A 17,500-nucleotide genomic window follows, 5' to 3' on the forward strand; every position below is an offset into this window, starting at 1 on the left:
GAATCCGGCACAAGGCTGGAACTCACGCATAAAAACAGGCAATTAATCCCGGGCTAATTCTATTAAGCGCTGAGCCGCCTTCATAGCGTTGCAATGTGTGGGCAGTCTTGTGTCCAAGTGGCGCCGAAGCTTTACTCAAATGCTCAGATTTATTTACCAAAAAAATAATTTAAAAATAAATAAATAATGGAAACCAAAAGATTTATCCCTTTCGTCAGAGCTGATTAAATCCCTGGATAACACTACAGAGCGCTTAACAATTCCAATCATGGCCTGGACTGTTGTTTTAAGAGGCGAAGTGTTATTGCACATAAGTGGTTAATTGGTTTAATTTGCCTTTTGGCAGGGAACTTATCAGATAACGGTTAGGTATGCGAGAGGTGATCCCTGACAGTGACAGGTAGCCTACGCACTAGGCAATCCTCCCTGGCCATCAGGTATGCCCTGGACATGTAGACATGCGTGCAGGTAGGAGTGGGCCACTGGGCTACGTGTCTGGGGGAACACTCCTGCGTCACACTGATCCCATCGCACCCAACAGTTTCCACCCCTATGAGACTGTTCTTGGGGAGTTACCATTCTTTTACAGTAATTTAATCCTTCATCTTTGAGCACATATCAAATGCATTCTCCCCGGAATGAGAGCGAAGGCGGAAAGTCAGGGAGAGGAAATGCACACTTGTATTTTCTTGCACAATGGGGCGTGTAGGCTCGACGTGTTTCACATGGTGCGATTAGAGCTTAATCAGCCAGATCTTGGTGACCACAAGTTGACCGCTACTGTTTTTTAGCTCACGTAGTTGGCAAGGGTTTTGAGGACATGCCGACTTTACAGTGGCGCAGTCAGGCCCTGCTTCTCTCAGGAGAACAACTGATTGTTTTTACGCCACTGTTAAAGAGTGACCGAGATAAACTGTTTTATTTATTTATTTGATTTATTTATTTATTTGCAAGACTGCAGTATAGGAACAAAAGTGTACACCTTTAACAACATTTAAACATCTTTAGGCCCACTCATTCTCAAACATGCTGAAGGCACATTTTCATCAATGGCTGTGCGCCTTGGCACACATTCAATGTGTGGTCGGTAGTCCATGCAAAGCCATGGTGCAAGTCATAAATGAATTCAGTCTCTTAGTAACAGCATTATATACCACATAAAAACCCTGAGCCTTCATCACATTCCTTCCAGTCCCATTGCCCCACACCCAAATTCCCTTCTTCCCCCCCCCCCCCCCCCCCCCCCAACCCTATGGCATTCTCCCAATCCCAGACCACCACCAAGCCCTTCATACCATACGTAAACTCCTGCCCGTTACAGTGGCAGCCCCTCCCTCAGGCGCTCTCTCTCTTTCTTTTTCTCTCTCTCCTCTTTCTCTCTGCTCTTGGTTGGTCCTTGTATTCTGCTCACTCAGCTAGGAAGTAGACTGTCCAGACAAGTGAAGGACAAAAAAAGCCCTTTCTTTCTTTCTCTTTTCTCTCTCCACCACTTCAGCAGCCTCTATCTGAGCAGGCATCACCATGGCAGCATGACCCAAGAAACAGTCGCTATGCTCCACTGCACTCTAAAGAGTGAATGAGTGTGTGTGTGTGTGTGTGTGTGTGGGGGGGGGGGGTGCTCTGTGTTGTAACTTAAAGTGTGTGAAATGTCTGTGTGTGTGTGTGTGTGTGTGTGTGTATGTGTGTGTGTGTGTGTATGTGTTGGAGAGAGAGTGTGGTTTTGGAGAACAAGTTGCAGCTTCCAGAGACTGTTTTGGAAATATGGTTAGGCAGTTCCTGGTTCACCTTATCACCACACACTCCAATGGGAGACAAACATTCCAGGCCAAGCCCTTGACTGCAAACTGTGTGTGGGTGAGTGTGCACGCAACAGCCAGAGAGAAACAGTGAGAGAGAGAAAACAGACTGAGAGAGAGAGAGAGAGCGAGGGAGAGAGAGAGAGAGAGAGTGAGGGAGAAATGGAAAGAACACATTGATGGACACAGTGGTAATACATAAAGGTGAAACATTCATTTTATTGGTTTGGTATTTTTTTCAATACAGTGGTTATTTTTGCCTGAACGGCCTTCACAGGGAACACAAATACAAACATAACAAAACTAGACATAAAAGAATATAGCTTTTTGATATAACTCTGGCTCAGTCACTATATAATATTAGAACAGAAGCATCTTTTTCGTACCTGATCAACACAGAAAAACGAACACACGTAACACATAAAACACAACTATAACAAAAAAAAACAATATCTAATACTTTTGAAATTCTGGGTGGTTTATAAAAGAAGATATTTACATTCAATCAGGACAATTAACATAGAGAAAAAAAAAACATAAACATAAACGTATAGAAGTATGGACAAAACCAAACAAGGAAGAGAACACTGATTAATATTAAAACTGGAGATAAAATATATTTGTTTTATATATAATATATATAATATACATATTACAAACTATAATGTTCCTTTATGTAGTTCAAGTGCTATAGAGTAATACACAGGTTGTCCCAGATAGGGGTTTGCCCTTTACTGAGCTGCTCTGCTCTAAAGCAAATGATCTCAGGGCAAAGGTCAAGGGGCAAATGTCAGTGGAGGGTCAGGCTTGTGTTCAGGGCTCTATTCAGTCACAGCTCTGCTTCAGAGGTGCAGTAAAAGAGTGGTTAACGACACAACAGACAAAGAGACGACACCCCCCGACCAACAAAGGTCCTCTAATGAACTAACTCTTCCTCGGTATGCGACGCTACCAAAAGACGGGAACTCAACAGCACAGAAAAAAAAGGAGAAAACGAAAAACAGAATGAAAGCAAAAGAACAAACAAACTCAGATGAACAACCGACAGAAATAAGGTGAAGGTCTGAACATGTGCTGTTTGTGTCAGTGCCAGTGGCTACTTCTATGGTCATTCAGTGACAATCTGAAAAGCGGGATGAGGTGGGGTGGGATGGGATGGGGGGGCACTGGGCAGACTGTAAAATGGACTGGTCCATTGTCGGCCCCCTCCCTGGCCTAAGGACCCATAGCACAAAATCACAACCGATTGTTTTGTCAGCATCTCCAGTTCTAGAGGCTGGCTGGTTCTGCAGGTTTAAAGATCTCGTCATTTTCTGATGATGACCTATCCACACAAACGCAACAGTCAATCGTAAAAAAAGAGAAGTCAAGGCTGGGGGGCTCAACCTCTCAGTGGGAGAAATGAGGATTCTGAGAATTGCATTCTTTTCAGACGAGAGAGGCTACCAGTGACTGAACCAGCCTGTGGTAACAACAATCAACATGGTACAAGAGGAATAACAACAACAGCTTCAAACGGTTGGCGAGGAGTCTATCGTTAGCAGCTTCATCCACAAAACATTTTCTATTCTTGTTCTTTTTTTTTCTCTCAGTGAAAACAGATCTCGGTGTTCATATAAAATAACACAAATAAACAACGTATATATAATCACAGGGTGGACGGGTTGGTTTTTAGATTTCACTTGAATGGAGCCTTCTGTGTGTGCAAGTGGACTGTAGGCGTTTTCAATGTGTTGAAGGACACGCCACTGCCTTCGGGTGAGTCAACGGTGTGCATTCTGAACATACATATTTTATACAGTCTCTCTCCAACCCCCCATCGCTTGTCTGTTACGCATCCTTCCGCCCAGGGCTCTTCTTCTTCTCCTTCTTCTTCTTCTTCTTGTGCTTCTCTTCCTCTTCACCTTGGCAACCCTCGCAACTGCTTTCCTGCGTCGGGTGAGCTCTGGGTCCGGGAGTCGGCCGTTAGCAGACCGTCTGCTGGCTGGACAGCGGGCTGTCCAGGGACATGCTGGTGGGAGTCAGGTCGTTGCGGCAGTTCTTGAACATGGAGGAGATGTAGAAAGCCTGCGGACGCACAAAACGGGCGGTGTTAGATGGACACACATAGTGGAGACAGACCAGACCAGATCTGAGCAGATAGACAGATGACTGCAGCAGCTTGGACATGTAAACAGGCATGTGCAAATACACCTTGTGAAACACAAACAACACGCAAACATGAGGATAAACAGGCTACTGAGCACGGATGGATGCATTCACCCACACACACACAAACACACACTCACACACATACTCACACTCACACACACACACACACACACACACACACACACACACACACACACACACACACACACACACACACACACACACACACACACACACACACACACACACACGCACACACACACACACACGGTACAAACACACACGGTACAAACACAGATCCAGCACATAACACTTGGTCAGATAAACACACACACACACACACACACACACACACAGAGGACAAACACAGACAAACAAACCCACGCACTGCGGCACCAGATGGCGTTCAGACACAGACTCATAGGCGCGAATAAAAGGACACACTCGTGAGCCTCCAGTTCCATCAGGGAATTCATAAAGTTAATGCTAAAGTTAATATAACGAATAGGGGGGCTGACTATGATAAACACTATCCGTTTCGCCTGTCTCTGTCCATATGGTCTAAAGGAGGGTGGTGTGCGTGTGTGTGTGTGTGTGTGTGTGTGTGTGTGTGTGTGTGTGTGTCTGTGTGTGTGTGTGTGTGTGTGTGGGGGGGGGGGGTGGGGGGGGGGGGGGGCTGCTTACCACCCAGTATGCGGTGAGCGCCCCCTGTAGGAAGCCTGCGATGACGTCGGAGGGGTGGTGGCGGTAGTCGGAGATGCGGCTGAGGCCCGTGTAGACGGCCAGCATGACCAGCAGGAACTGGACCAGCGGCCGCAGCAGACGCGCCCCGCGCCACGAGAACCGCGCCTGCAGGTAGAACTACAGCACAGAGAGAGAGAGGGGGAGAGAGGGGGAGAGGTTCAACCGCCATTTATCGACTCATTCCTTGACCCATGAAACAACAACAACCCCCTAACCCCCCACACATCCAGAAACACCTCAGAGAAAGAGAGAGAGAGGGAGGGAGAGAGAGAGGGAGGGAGAGGAAGATGGAGAGAGAGGGAGAGAGAGATGGAGAGAGAGAGGGAGAGGGAGGGAGAGAGAGAAAGAGACAAAGAGACAGACAGATGAAGAGAGACAATTTATTCAGTCATTCATTTGTGTGGGTGGTGGTTTTACATTTGGTGGTGTTTATCCCCATTCTGGCAAGACCAGATGTAGTGTACATCACAATGCACACAGTTCATTACAATAACATCTACCACTCTAAACGCTGAGGACAATCAAGGGCAAATCTGACCTATGATGCGGGTAGGAAACATTAAGTGCATCTTTTTAAAAAGTAGTTCTAGTGTTCTAAGTTTGAAGACAAGTGGTTCTCAAACTGTATGGGTACCACTGTTGGTACGCGGACTTGAAGACAAAATAATCACTTCAAATGATATGAATATATATATATAATGAAAATCCCTACATTTAAGCTAGTTTTTATCTTTCTTGAAAAAAACAAAACAATGTAAAACAGTATGTGCAATGTAAAATATATTTACATTGGCTTACGCTACTGTATTTTAATGCTGGTCATAATGGTGGTACTTGGAGAGCCAATTGTTCTCTGAGGTGGTATTCATTGTGAAAAGTTTGAGAACCACTGTTCTAAGATGACTTTATGGAATGTACAGTATACCACTGAGGACAAACAGTCTTGTGGCACTTCTCAAACTCGCCTTTGCAGACTTCAAAGGCTATGCATTAATTAAAAAAAAAAAAAAAAAACGCTTCCTGTTTTATGCGGTGATGCTGACAGCTTCTACGGCTGAAGGGTTTCTGACTTTCCTCAAAACAAATGACGAGCATTCCTAGAAGACTGCGCTTGTTTTTGAGCATTTTCAGGCCCTGTACACCTGCAAGTATGCGCAGCGGAGCAAGGGGTCAGCAATTCATCAAAAGATGAAATGGACACGCGGCACATTCCTGACCTCCGCTCTCCTTTCCCTTCCTCTCTGCAAGCAGATGTCCCCTCTACCTCCATCTGACATGAAACAGCTGTGTGTCTCTGGCCAAGGGAGCTGCATGTTGCTGCAGGTAGGACAGGACTCTCAGTGCAGCGCGTTGTTATGGTTAAGGTTTCGGACGGACGTGTGTGAGAGGTGTGGTGGCGCTGGTATGAGATGGATTTATTTATGTGGGAGAGTGGTAGCAGAGACGCGGCCGCAGCTTTTTTTTTTGGCGCACCCGTTTCAAAAAGGGCCTCAATGTCCCTCACACTTGTTTTTCTCACCCCCGCCGCCCCCCCCCCCCCCCCTTCCGTCTCACTCCTCTTTTCAACAGCACAGCTGAGGCACTCCACCAGTCCCCGGGCCCTGGGCGAGAGAGAGAGGGGCGAACAAACAGCAGATCCTTTACAGTAAACTCAAACGTTTCCCTGGGCTTTTTATTTTCTCTCTCCCCCACTTCTGGTGCACTGGGTATGTATTACCGCGTAGCTCCGAGTCCAAATAGCGATAAGAACGCCGTGCCAATATTTATCAAAGGCGGGATATGAATAATGCTGGATGTCTATCAGATGGCAACACCCTGTTCTGATGGGGCGGGCGAGAGAACGAGAGTGAGCGAGCGAGAGAGCGAGAGAGAGAGAGAGCGGGCGGGCGAGCGAGAGACAGAGCGCGCTGACAGTTTCCCTCTGCTTCGCCCTAACAAAAGCTGAAAGAAGCCTGTCCATTTCTCAGCAGGGCCAGAGCCCCCCCACTCACAGCTGAACAAGGACTCCTCTGTCCACGGCCCTCTTTTACTTGCTCTCCCTCGCTCCCTCTCTCTCTCTCGCTCCCTCTTTCTTTCTTTCTCTCTCTCCATCTATTCATCTGCCCTCTGGAGAACTTTCTCTTTCTCTGTCCTCCTCGCCCCCCCTCCCGCCACTTTTTTTTTCAGTTGAAGCCGAATGCCTTCTGGGAGTTTCTGCTTTCTCAGAGGTTTCTTCTTTTGCTATGCTGTGAGGGCTGTTTGCGTATGTTTGTGTGTGTAGTATGTGTGTGTGTGTGTGTGTGAGAGAGAGAGGGGGGGGGGGGGGGGGGTATTTTGATTGTGTGTTTACCAGGCATAGATACAAAGAGACAGGAGAACAAGAGAGCGAGGGCCAAGGGAGACGAGGGATTGCGTAGAGACTCACCGCCAGGTAGAGCATGGTGTACATGGCAAACGATGCGTGGCCAGAGAAGAAGGACTTCCTGGGGGGAACACAGAAGATTGACAATTGGTATTTCCTCTTGATAATTAATTAGGGCCAGCTAATGCCATCAAAACCCCATGGCTGATATACCTTCATCTCTAGCTTGCTTCAGGCTATGTCCCTTTGTGCAACACACACACACACACACACACACATACACACACAGTCACACACAGTCACACACACACACACACACACACACACACACACACACACACACACACACACACTGCCATTACAGTGTACGAGGCCACATTAAATTAAATGTGACCTTTAGAGTGCATGAAACGTCTAGAGAAGGCCATCTGAAGTCCAGATCAATCACGGGCACTTTTAATGATGAGCCATGTAACTGGTTTATCCTCAGATTCCCTACAACGGCTGGCAATGCTTTCTAACTGGCACGCAGACAGAACTCCAAAAGGCGCTAGCTAATCTGCGGGCTTACCTGGCCTCTTCCACCAACTTCCCGTTGGACTGCTTGCAGGCTGCTTTCATGATGTACTCCCCCGGGGTGCAGTTGATGGACGCGTAGGTGATGTTGCACACCGACAGGAAGTTGGGCCGGAGCCGGCCCACGCTCAGCTTGGCCATGTTGGTGAGCGACTGGCCCACGCAGCAGCCGAACAGGAAGCTGCCCAGCTCTTTGTAGAGGCAGGAGACGTAGCGGTTCTGGACGAAGGCCCGCGAGTGGACGCCGCGGTAACGCACCCGGTAGCACTCGCCCAGCGCAATCTGACAGAGAAGCACAGAGTCAGCGGAGTTAGCAGAGTTAGCGGAGTTAGCGGAGTTAGCCAAGTTAGCGGAGCTGTGTGGAAACACTGATTTAATCCACTTACACTCATTTACATTCATTTAGTCTAATATTCTGATATTCTATAAGGTGATGTGTCATGTGTTTTATTACATATCGGAGTCAATATTTCAACTGTCAACTACAGCTATTGGAATGTCTGAGAAGATCGCACATCTTTTCACACCTTTTACTATATCATAGGGAGGCAGGTTTTTTTTTTAAAACAATAACATATATCGAGGGATCACACCGTATGAAGGAATCATGACCTTATCATACAGTGGAGTCTAATTAAATGGACTCCTCTGGTTATTCCGAACCCGTCGTGCGCTAACCTTTAGAGTGATTTATACCAGAACACCATTAAACCCTCATAAATGTCCTACAGATACTGCCTAAGGAGCCAGACACTATATTTATGGTTGTTGCATGGCTTTTAAAGTCATAAAACAAAGCAAAGCCCGAGTGGTAGATACGAAAAAAACAGAGCACGAACTTCTTTTGAAATCCTTGTGAATGTGGAATATCAGATTCCCATAAATATTCCACAAGCGAGGCTGCAGATGTCAAAAAACTTGACCATGCTGAACTTTACAGCAATTTACAGTGAATTTATTTACAGCATCCTTCCATACAGCCCCCCCCCCCTTCCCTCCACAATGTGTCTCAGAGGACCGTAAAAGGCACTGAAACAGATGGCTGTGATGATTATAATAACAATGATGATGATGATGGTGGTGGTGGTTGTTTGCGCCTGAGTGCCCTCACCGTGAGCCCGGTGATGATGATGCCCCCAGCGATGAGCAGTCCGTCGGGGATGGCCTCGCGCTCGATGTAGGGGTAGGTAATGGAGGGGTCTCCGCAGAAGAATCCTCTGTTGTAGGGCTTCACCGCCTTCAGCTCACAGGCGAAGAATGGGATGGAGGCTGATCAGATATTAACAGAGAAAAGAAGAGGATTCCATGAGCGTGTTAAGATACAGATCGATGTGCAGGCTACTCTCAGACAAGGGAGGCCATAGGGAACACAATGACCCCATCTATTTTATGTGTGACTTTGGTTAAAGATTGGCAACATGAGAGGAAAGTGTCCAAATTCTTGACAGACAGACAGACAGACACATTCTTTGTGCTCTCCTGAAGAGAAGGAAGTAGGAAGAGTTAGTAAGTACTGTAGGTTTCACAGGGTTGGGAAAACTGCACCATGTGATGGGTCTTCCCAGATCACATCACATATGTGGTGGGACTTTTACTCTCTGAAGCCAGACTTTCACAACTCTTACTGTAGCTCAGAAAAAACGTACTATTCACAATGTTATGAATACCATAATTTCCCGTCATAAGCCGCAGCTTATACATTGATTTTGCAAACTTTCTTCAGCTATGAGGTTAATAAACGTTAATATGGTATTAATAAGGTTTTGTTTCTTTTAACTTGCATATGTTCTGCGGCTTATCCACAATGCTAATACACAGGAAATTACTGTATTGCATAACTACTCCATCTGGTACCACACTTCTAATGGCCATCAGACATTTGACAGTACAGTATAGTCTATGTGAATATCTATACTAATGTGAAGTGCCAGAATAAAAAAAAACACTTTTATCCAAGACTTTAGCTGTCACCCACTCAGCTGAACATGCCGTAGCTGTGTGTGATTTAAGAAGAGCTCGAGGAGTCTGTCACTGTCTCCTTCGGAGGGATCAAGATTTACCCCACAGATCTGACATTCCTGACATAACTCAACCAGAGAGCGCTAGAGAGGGAGAGAAAGAGAAAGAGAGAGGCCTGGGACAGAGAGAAAAGGAGGGAGGAAAGGGGGGGATGACAGCACAGAAAAGAGGATAATTGGGGGCGAGAGAGAAAGAGAAAGGGAGAGAGAGAGAGCTGAAAAGATGGAGAGAAGATGTTTTTAAGCAGCAAATGAGAGAGTGTGGAGAGATGTGTAGGCTTACAGTGTGTTGGCAGAAACAAAGACCCCACAGTGTTGGATATCTACGCCCTGCAAGCCACCCAGGACACAGCAAATGTCCTCTACGGTCATTCACCGGCATTCACCATACTTTCTAAATTGCAAATTGCATTTTATCTTTATCTTTTTATTTTTCAAGCTGTTCTATTCTATCCTTATTTACTTTTAACCTACTTTTAACTTTCTTTACTTGTTATGTTCTTGTACACTGTAAAGCACATTGTCAAGCTGCCCTGTGTACGAAATGTGCTATAGAAGTAAAGCTGCCATTCCTAGACGGCAATCTTCTTGTGGTGCAACTGAATCTGCACCGAAGACAGTCACTGCATCCCTTCCCTTTAGATAAATACAATCAGACTGTTCCCAGACAACGAGCAGAACATGCACTAATACATCTAAACGCTAGATATAAGTGGTCAAGGTCCTAGCCGCTATGCAGAGCAAACAAACCTCACTGCGGTGGGAAAATGTTTAGTGGATACCGAGTCGGAGAGTTTTTTGGATTCGAGTTGGGCTACCAGTGGAACGGGAGGACGAGGGGGGAAAAAAACAGGACGTGCTGGAGATGAACTCTGCTCTGGATAGTTCATTTGATATGCTGGTGCCTTTCTCTGTGTGTGTGTGTGTGTGTGTGTGTGCACTGGGGTCTGTGACCCAAGAATATCCCATGCCCCTCTCTCTCTCGCTATCTCTCTCTCTCTCTCTCTCTCTCTCCCTCTCTCTCACTCTCTCTCTCCCTCTCCATCTCTCTTTCTCCCAGCGAGCCAAAGAGAGCATGGGACTAATCATTAACCTTCCCCTCGTCCGTCCGGGTAGCTGGAACTGCAGGCACAAACACTGAGCCTGCCAGCGAATCACAGCGTACGTGACCGCTGCCGAGGGAGAGGAGGAAGCGCAGAGGCAGCGAGCGAACGGACCAACGGACCGACAGACAGACGGACCGACAGAGACATGGCCTGACTGACTGAAATCGATTGGCTGCCAAAGGCAGAGACAGAGCTGCCAGGTGAAGGCCGCCGCCGCTCCCGCCGCATGTTTGTGTGTCACAATCGGAGTTCAGTCAGTCGGGACAAAGTTTAGGTGATAGGCTGACAACGGCACACTCAGGTGAGGCGAGGTCAGTCATTCATTTGCCAAACACCACCCATATCTCAGCCACAAAGGCACACACACACACACACACACACACAGACTGACTCACACACACACAGACTCACACAGACTCACACAGGGAAATAGGTTTTACGTTGCCCTTATGAAAACCATAGCCCAAAGCCGATTCCAAAAAACAAAACTCTTTCGGGTTGTTCCTTGGAACATGGACCGTGACTTCCTCCCACTCCTCCTCTTTACAACTCATGGGAATTCCCAGAAAGAGAGAGAGAGAGAGAGAAAAAAAAGGCCAAACACTGATAAAAGCGCAAAATCAAAAACAAAACAAAAGGCATGCAGCAGGTTTGTGACGGAGAGGGAGGACACACGGGGGTGGGGGGGGGGGGGGGGGGGGAGAGGGCCGACACGTCGCCGCGGAGATAGCGAGCCGAGAGCTGACGCAAGTGCTGAAAGGCCCGGCGCGCCTCGTCTCATCTGACCCCGATCTCTGGCCGAGGGGAGCATCACATGCTTCGCATTGCTGCTGCGTTCGGAGCGGTGCAGGCGGCGCGGGCCAGAGGCTGCTGCCAGACACGTCCGACACACACACACATGCACGCACGCACGCACACGCACACACACTCACATTCACAGACACGCTCGCTGGGGGGGGGGCTGGGGTCGTGCGGTACACTCGCTCGCTGCACACTGCACTTGAGAACTCCCGTACTGTAGCCCAGGCCCAGGAGACTAGCAGGTCCAAGTGAGTGCTGAAAGGGTAGAGGTGGTAGCCAAGTCAGTGGGCAGATCACTCGAGAGTTTTTAGAGTTTTTACTCCAAAATGTTTTGTTTGGACCAGGGGGAATGAATGACAACAGGTTCCACAGATAGCTGTCGCGATATATTTCTTAATATTTGTACGTGAAAATGCTTTCATCGCAAACAGCATTTCAACCAGTAGCCTACATTTTCTATTGTTTATTTCCCCTTGACTGCATATCTCGCACTTCCAACATCACACAAACAAGAAACTACGTCACAGGGCGTATGGTGCGATATGGTGAATGTCACGGGCTAAACTGCCATTTGTATGTATGTAAAGGGTGACCATCAGTCACAGAATACAGTGACTGGGTAAAGTAATGCTTTAAGAGGCCAGTGAGTCAAGGGTAACAGGAGGACTGGTGTGGCCACATCAGTGACTCACTGTTTTTGACTTGTAAAAGGGACCTTCCCTTCCTGATTTCATCAGGACGGCTTCATTCCTCTCCAGACTTTTCCACAATTCCCTGCTGAGTCAAAGTCATGCGTCTTACTAGCGCCAGCAGCATCAGCAGCAGCAACAGCAGCCAGTTTGCAATAAATGACCACAGCGGCCTCGCTGTGATTGTCTGAGGGGGCATCGAGAGGGCAGAGGGAGTTTACTGACGCTAAGTCACCGTCACACTCCGACGCCCACAACCTGCCTGCTCAAGGCAGAAAGGCTTTGGGAAAATAAATAAATAAATAAATAAATCAAATAAATAAAGCTCATTTAGAGATAAATAATGCAAATTGAAAAATAATAATGAAACGATCCTCTGCAGTAATGAATTTCCTCCAACTGTCCTAGAGAGAGTGAGAGGAAGAGCTCTTAATCCCCTTATCTCGGTCTCTTCACGCCTGGGCAGAGGACGGGAACCAGAGGGCCATGGATAGGATTCTGCCGTCCAACTGCCACTGCTAACGGGCGCTAATTTAAACACGTACACACACACACACACACACGCACACACAGACGCCTAAATGGTTGCACTCACACACACACACACACACACACACACACACACACACACACACACACACACACACACACACGCCTAAATGAGTGTGTTCACACACACACACACACAAATGCCTAAACGGTCATGCTCACACACACACACACACACACACACATACTGGTGGTCTGCCGGGGCCCGGTGGGCCGCCCGAGCCTAGCCAAACAGGAAGTGCCCTTTGACCCAGATGTTTCATTAACACGCAGCTGGCCTCCGTCAGCGCTACAAACTGGCAGGGGCCGCCAGACAATATCGTTCGAAGGCTCGAGTGGCACGCAGATCACGCCACCCTCCTCGCCTTCACACCAGACGGGTCAAGGACTGTCAGGCTGTCTGTGACAAATAAATAAACAAATAAATAAATAAACAAACGTTAAAAACAAAGTCCACTTATCAGTTAGCGACAGGGGTCAAATCGATGCATTTCAGGCTGCAAATGGTCATAATTCGTCTTCTCCCCCAGTCTGTTTTTTGCTTTGTTTGTTTGTTGAGTGCAAGAACAGCACGAGAATCAGGTCACAGTCGACCTGCGCAGGCATTGCGTGGAGCTGTCTCTGTGCCCGCTTCAAATGTCTATTATGGTTGCCGGTAAGTGACACTTTAATTCGTTGTCTGGCACTGTGCCAGCTCGCCTCCTCTCCGAAAAATCTATATTAGAACGGCCTTGTCATGTTGAACATGGCGAGAGAGAGTCCATTTCTATGGGAATGAAATGACAGGCAGAGAGCGGTGCATCGGCGGCTGACAGGATTTTCTGGTTTGGAGCACACCGTTAATACTTTCAGACAGTAATGGAACGAATTAACCAATCCCCCACAACGACAGGCACACGCGCACACACACACACACACACACAAACACACACACACACACACACACACAAACACACGCAAACACACACTCCTCCACCGCCTCCCTCTCAGCTTATTGCTCACGACCCAGACCAAGTCAGTCACGTATTGATTGGCCTAAACTCCGCATATCCCATTAGTGTGGGTGTGTTTGAAGTCCATTAACAGATCAAAATCAAAAGCCACTGGCCCCATTTGCGGCATATTTTCAGATGTAGTCGGATGGCAAGAGCCCAACAGATGCTCCATCACCTACAGAAATAATTCAACATCCCCCCCATCCCCACCATGCCTGGACCAACACTGCCCACATACACACACACCCACACACAGACACACATGTACACACAAACACACGGTCATACGCACAGAAACACTTGCCACAACACAGAATGCAGCGGATCATACAGAACAGGACCCCCCGGGTCCATTTACGGCCCGGTCAGGCATCTCTGCGGGCCGGGCACCTCTCTTCTTGCGGTGCGTCTGGGGGTCGACTTTGGCCTCACATTCCTCGCAACAAGCCTCTAAACCGCACACCGGCCCCACTTAATCTGTCAAGCAGCTGTGAGCAAACTCCAGCACCTGGCCAGGGGAGAGGGACAACCGCCCGCAGCCCAGGAGAGGAGAGGAGGAGAGGAGGAGAGTGGGGGAAGAGAAAGAGAAAGAGAGAACGAGAGAGAAAGAGAAAGAGTAGAGAGCAGAGAGGAAAGCGGTGAAAGAGAGAGTTAAGAGAGTGCTTGTTTAGGGAAGGGACATTACTCAAGTCACAGGGGGGGAGAGAAAGAGAGAGAGAGAGAAAGAGAGAGAGAGCCTTGGAGAGAAGGGAGAAAATTGGGGTTGTGTATCTCGCACGGAATGAGAATGTCTCTGGTTCTAATTTACACTTGTGCAACCACGGCCCAGAATGAGCTCACCGTGAAAGAACAACAATAAAAACACACACACTCACACACACACACACACACACAGGGGACGAGAGAACGAGCGAGGGAGAAGGAAAGTGAACAACAAACTAACCGTGAGAGGCAAGGAAAGGGGGGAAAGGGGCTTCAAGAGGTGGAGCACATTTTTTTGTCGTTAGTGTATACTTCAGTACGGGCTCCGTGCCGTAAAAGTGAAATGTAAACATGGTACGCATGTTTCAGGCCCATAAACCACCACGACACCCCGGTGAACTTCGACTGGGAGCAGAGGAGACACACACACTACTGGCAACACACACAAGAGAAGAGAGATAGAGAGAGAGAGAGGGAGAGATGGGGAAAGAGTCTGGAGGAGAAGAAGAGAGAGAGAGAAACAGCTCAAAAGAAATGTAGAGAAAGGGACAGAGATAGGCTGAGAGGTACAGGGTGAGAAAGAGAAAGAGAGAGAGACGGACAGAGAGAGAGACAGGGAGATGGATAGACAGAGAGAAATGGACACTCAGAGAGAAAGAGAGAGAAAAGAGACAAAGAGAGAGAGAGGAAGGAGAGAGGAAGGAGAGGGAGAGAGAGGGAGAGAGAGAGAGCTGGAAAGATGTGTCTTTCTCTGGAGAAAGGCAGACGGAGGCGATTAGTGGTGGTTCTGGAATGTGAGGGTCAGAGATCCGAGCTCTGCTGAGACCCGCTCTGTAAACACGGCCCCACCTCACCAACAGAACCCCTCACAGGGCCGCTCCGAACAGCACGGAACAGCACGGAACAGCACGGATCCACGCACAACAACACCACAGCACAGGGGAGAACACAACAGTCCCGAGACCACAAAACAACACAACACTCTCACACCACAGCACATATCCGCATAGGAAACACTAGAGGAACAGCCCATACGGACACACACACAGCTGGAGCACAGGGCCAGGGCAACTCCACAGTCTACCAGACTCTCTCAGTGGACACAACAACAACAGCACACATGTTGACCCAAGCAAGACCGTGCTGGCCAGACAGCCACGCTATTAGCTACGTACACACAAACCCACATAGACGGCTAAACATACGGTGTGCACACACACACGTCGACGACAACACAAATTACTACATAACAAAACCCACAACGTCCTCGTCAACAACTTAGCACCAGTCTCCATCAGTGGCCATACACACACACACGCACGCACGCACGCACGCACGCACGCACGCACGCACGCACACACACACACACACACACACACACACACACACACACACACACACACACACACACACACACACACACACACACACACACACACACACACACACACACACACACACACACACACACACACACACACACACACACACAGACAGACTCTTTAATGCACGTGATGTTGCGGATTATAAACACACAGCGACATGGCACCAATCACGGGGAACAATACAGCACAGAGGCGGACAAGGAGAATGTGCACAGAGGCCCTCAGACAACACGCATGGACTCATGCAAACCCACATAAACACAGATGATCCTTTCTCCCGTCTCGAATAACCGGCCGGACCGTGCAATTACCCGGGCCAGCAGAACCAGCCCCGCCGCCACACCAAACCAGCCACAGAACCACGCTGTGGGTAAACTACATCTGAAGAAGTGACACCAGCCCGTGAAATTCTGCGGACTTCCTCCGACATGTCGAGGATGGTAGACTGAAGACGCTGGGAGATCGTGGAGGGCTGCGGTGGTCAAGGCCCAGGGCAGGCCACTGAGCTGACCAGACAGCCTTTAGGACAACACTCAGAATAACGGAATGTTTGAAAATGGAGGGAAAAAAGCAAAGCAATTTGTAGATATCATGCATCCCTTTTACATGTAAAATGTTTTTGAATATGTTTTTTTTTATTCATTTTTCCGTTTACTATTTTTTTTTTGGTTTGTAAAGAGAACTAACGACACAAAAAGCACACGTTATGATAAGTAGCCACCCAGAGTGTTCAAAGTCAGATTAATACACAACACAAGACACAACAACAAGGAGCCAGACGTCAACATACAGACAGACGGAGATGCAAATGTGCCCCGACAGACATGAGCAGGCATCAAAGAACCACAAAAACCTCTGTCACTCTGGCATCAACCAGCGCCACGGCAACAAGCTCCTGTCTCCGCTCGTCATCCTGACAAGAAACAAAAGGGGGCTTTGTACTAAAGGTAGTCAGGTGTGTCGGGCCAAGAATCCGGCAGTATGCACACACACACACACACACACACACACACACACACACACACACACACACACACACACACACACACACACACACACACACACACACACACACACACACACACACACACACACACACACACACACACACACACACACAGCCAGACTACCACACACACACACACTGTAAACCTGAACAGGCTTAGTCCAAATATTTGAGGAATCTAATTACCTTGCATTTTTAGAGACACATTTCCCAAATTACACTGGTATGTTAGAGCAACTAGTATTATCAAAAGATCATGGGAATCTAAGTAACACTCAAAACAGTTGAGATGCTCTTTATACAATGTAATTTTGAGAAATAGCTTTTGGACTTTGCTTTGTTATTGTGTTAAATCATTACTTCAAGTTAGTTTGACTGTTCAGGTCTACAGTGCAGTCACACACATCCGTGCTTCTCTCGCTCTCTCTCTCACACTCACACACACACACACACACTGTGAGCTCCCACAGCTGGCAGCGTGTATGGTGGCGGCAGCTGAGTGTGTTGGCGCTGGGGAGGTGTTGGTGATTAGAGTGAGAGTTAAGCATCACACACCGGCGGCACACACACTTGCCTCATTATAGCCATTGTCTTAAAGGGACCTCGGAGAGAGCGAGAGAGGGTGGGAGAGAGAGGGAGAG

The 17,500-nt window shown here is 48.0% G+C and overlaps 1 protein-coding gene across 1 annotated transcript in view; it reads right to left on the reverse strand.

Annotated features, from left to right (window-relative positions):
* Nucleotides 1-1,988: 1,988 nt before the first annotated feature.
* ppap2d (phosphatidic acid phosphatase type 2D) overlaps nucleotides 1,989-17,500 on the reverse strand; it is a 23,905-nt gene continuing 8,393 nt past the window's right edge. The window contains exons 2-6 of the mRNA XM_062532905.1: nucleotides 8,720-8,877; nucleotides 7,604-7,890; nucleotides 7,096-7,153; nucleotides 4,632-4,808; nucleotides 1,989-3,863 (exon numbers count right to left, since the gene is read on the reverse strand). Of these exons, the coding sequence (XP_062388889.1) occupies nucleotides 3,762-3,863; nucleotides 4,632-4,808; nucleotides 7,096-7,153; nucleotides 7,604-7,890; nucleotides 8,720-8,877 (782 nt within the window). The 3' untranslated portion in view covers nucleotides 1,989-3,761. The remainder of the gene's footprint in view (nucleotides 3,864-4,631; nucleotides 4,809-7,095; nucleotides 7,154-7,603; nucleotides 7,891-8,719; nucleotides 8,878-17,500) is intronic.

This window comes from Sardina pilchardus, chromosome 3 (assembly GCF_963854185.1).
Source record: "Sardina pilchardus chromosome 3, fSarPil1.1, whole genome shotgun sequence".
NCBI classification, from domain to species: Eukaryota; Metazoa; Chordata; class Actinopteri; order Clupeiformes; family Clupeidae; genus Sardina; species Sardina pilchardus.